This window comes from Asparagus officinalis, unplaced genomic scaffold (genome assembly GCF_001876935.1).
Source record: "Asparagus officinalis unplaced genomic scaffold, Aspof.V1 AsparagusV1_Un101, whole genome shotgun sequence".
Classification (NCBI taxonomy): domain Eukaryota; kingdom Viridiplantae; phylum Streptophyta; class Magnoliopsida; order Asparagales; family Asparagaceae; genus Asparagus; species Asparagus officinalis.
In genome coordinates, this window is record NW_017972367.1 from 25,738 (window position 1) to 27,930 (window position 2,193).

At 36.9% G+C, this 2,193-nt stretch overlaps 1 protein-coding gene across 2 annotated transcripts in view; it reads left to right on the top strand.

Moving 5' to 3' along the window:
- LOC109827263 (cytochrome P450 71A1-like) overlaps nucleotides 1-1,654 on the top strand; it is a 25,900-nt gene extending 24,246 nt beyond the window's left edge. For both annotated transcript variants that reach the window (XM_020394247.1, XM_020394248.1), the window contains one exon: nucleotides 894-1,654. In XM_020394247.1, the coding sequence (XP_020249836.1) occupies nucleotides 894-1,505 (612 nt within the window). In that variant the 3' untranslated portion in view covers nucleotides 1,506-1,654. The remainder of the gene's footprint in view (nucleotides 1-893) is intronic.
- Nucleotides 1,655-2,193: the final 539 nt, after the last annotated feature.

Below are 2,193 nucleotides of genomic sequence, written 5' to 3' on the forward strand. Positions count from 1 at the left end.
TAGCTTCATAGTTCATATCATGGATTAAATAGATGTAGCGCATGTGTTAATCCTTGATTACAGACATTGATAATCAAGGCTAGACATTGACTAGTGTCATACTTTAATTATATAATACGTGGCTTGGTCATACCACATGTTCTGGATTATAACAGCTATAATAATCAACTATTGATACAGCGCGTTACATTTTATATGGATACATTGGCTGGATCATATGGACATCAATATAAATCGCAAAGTACACAATTGCTTGGTACGTTACTCTTTGTGTTGTACATACACAATGCACACATATATATGCATCTGTATGAGTGCACACGTCTACATACATGAATGTCTAGGAGTGCACATGAGCAGTCCCACGGTGAGTTAAAAGGAATATTGCGTTACTCTTTGTGTTGTACATACACAATGCACACATATATATGCATCTGTATGAGTGCACACGTCTACATACATGAATGTCTAGGAGTGCACATGAGCAGTCCCACGGTGAGTTAAAAGGAATATTGCATTATTACTGGTCATAATTAGTTGTCTTCCTTCGGATGACCGGCTCACATTATGATGTCTGTGATGTGTGCCTGAATTTAGTTCGAAAGAATGTGTGGATCAACATAAACATGAATCAGGAAGTATGCACTTTTGATGTGTGGATCATAATTGGTAGGTGAACATCGATGTAGGGAACAGAGTATACCTAGTTCAAACTTCTCATGACTAATTAATGATACTCATTATCTAATTTAACTGTCAGGTAAACTCATGAAACCAGGTACAAAAGGTGAATAGCATCACATACACAATAATAAAATTGTACATATGATACATGATGGTTCAACTGAAAAAGAGAAGTTTTATTACTAAACTTATGCAATTTGATATTATAGGACATGTTTGCAGCTGGGACAGACACAACATATACAGTAATTGAATGGGTGATGGCAGAGCTCATCAAGAATCCAGATGTAATGAAGAGAGTACAAGAAGAGGTTCGAGGAATTACTTTATGTAGTGGAGAGATCAAAGAGGAAAGCATTGATAGAATGAAGTACTTGAAAGCAGTAATTAAAGAAACTCTAAGGCTGCACCCTCCTGTTCCTTTGTTAGTTCCTCGAGAAACAATGGAAGAAGTTGAACTACAAGGTTATCATATTCCGGCTGGAACTAGAGTCATTGTCAATGCTTGGGCAATTGGAAGGGATCCAAGATCATGGGATAAGCCTGAAGAATTTTATCCTGAAAGATTTGTCAATTGCGACATTGATTTTAAAGGACAAGACTTTATGCTTATACCCTTTGGTGCTGGAAGAAGAGGTTGTCCTGGAATTGAATTTGCTATGGCTACAATTGAAATCACTCTTGCTCATCTCTTGGGTCACTTTGATTGGGAATTGGCTGATGAAATGCAAGGAGAAGTTCTAGATATGAGTGAGTCACCTGGACTTACTGCTCCCAAGAGATCCAGTCTTGTTCTTGTTGCTAAATTGCCAATCACTTAGCTTAATACAAGTAACTTTAATGTCTTAAATTATCATCCTTCACTCTTGTAGTCCTATTGAAATATGTAATAAGAAGTGGATATATATCTTCCACAAACAGTTGTACTCTTGGATAGATGTTTGTATGGAGTGGCGCATATTTTACATGATGTGATATCCCAAAAACATACTTTCTCAAGTTCTAGTCAGGATGGTTGCGTCCAACTTGGTTACAAGCATTCCATTTCTTTCTTTTCAATAGAAGTTTGTTCTTTGCCTCTCTCTTGTCATGGAAATATGCAAAGGTCAATGAAATGCCAATTACTAGTTTCTTCCTAATGTGTTTCCATTGTACTTACTACTATGTCGTAGTTATAAAGTCACCTTACTTGGAGGTAGAAATACTCAAATTTATTTCTTCACTAGGTCTTCTTTTCTAGTTGTAATGCACAATGCCAGATTAGAGACCACATGCGGAAGCTCAAAGGCGATCATCCATTCTACGGTGCTACCATCCAAATCCACCCACTAACCATATCTTGATAAGATCACTAAAATTCTCGGATCGTCATATTAATGACCACCATTAAACTCGGCGGCGGAGCCACATATAAGTCTGAGGGTGCTAACTTTTGGAATCTACACTACTAATAAGTATTAGATTGGATAAAATAATCATAAACCCCTCAAAAGTTTGAAATATGTGTGA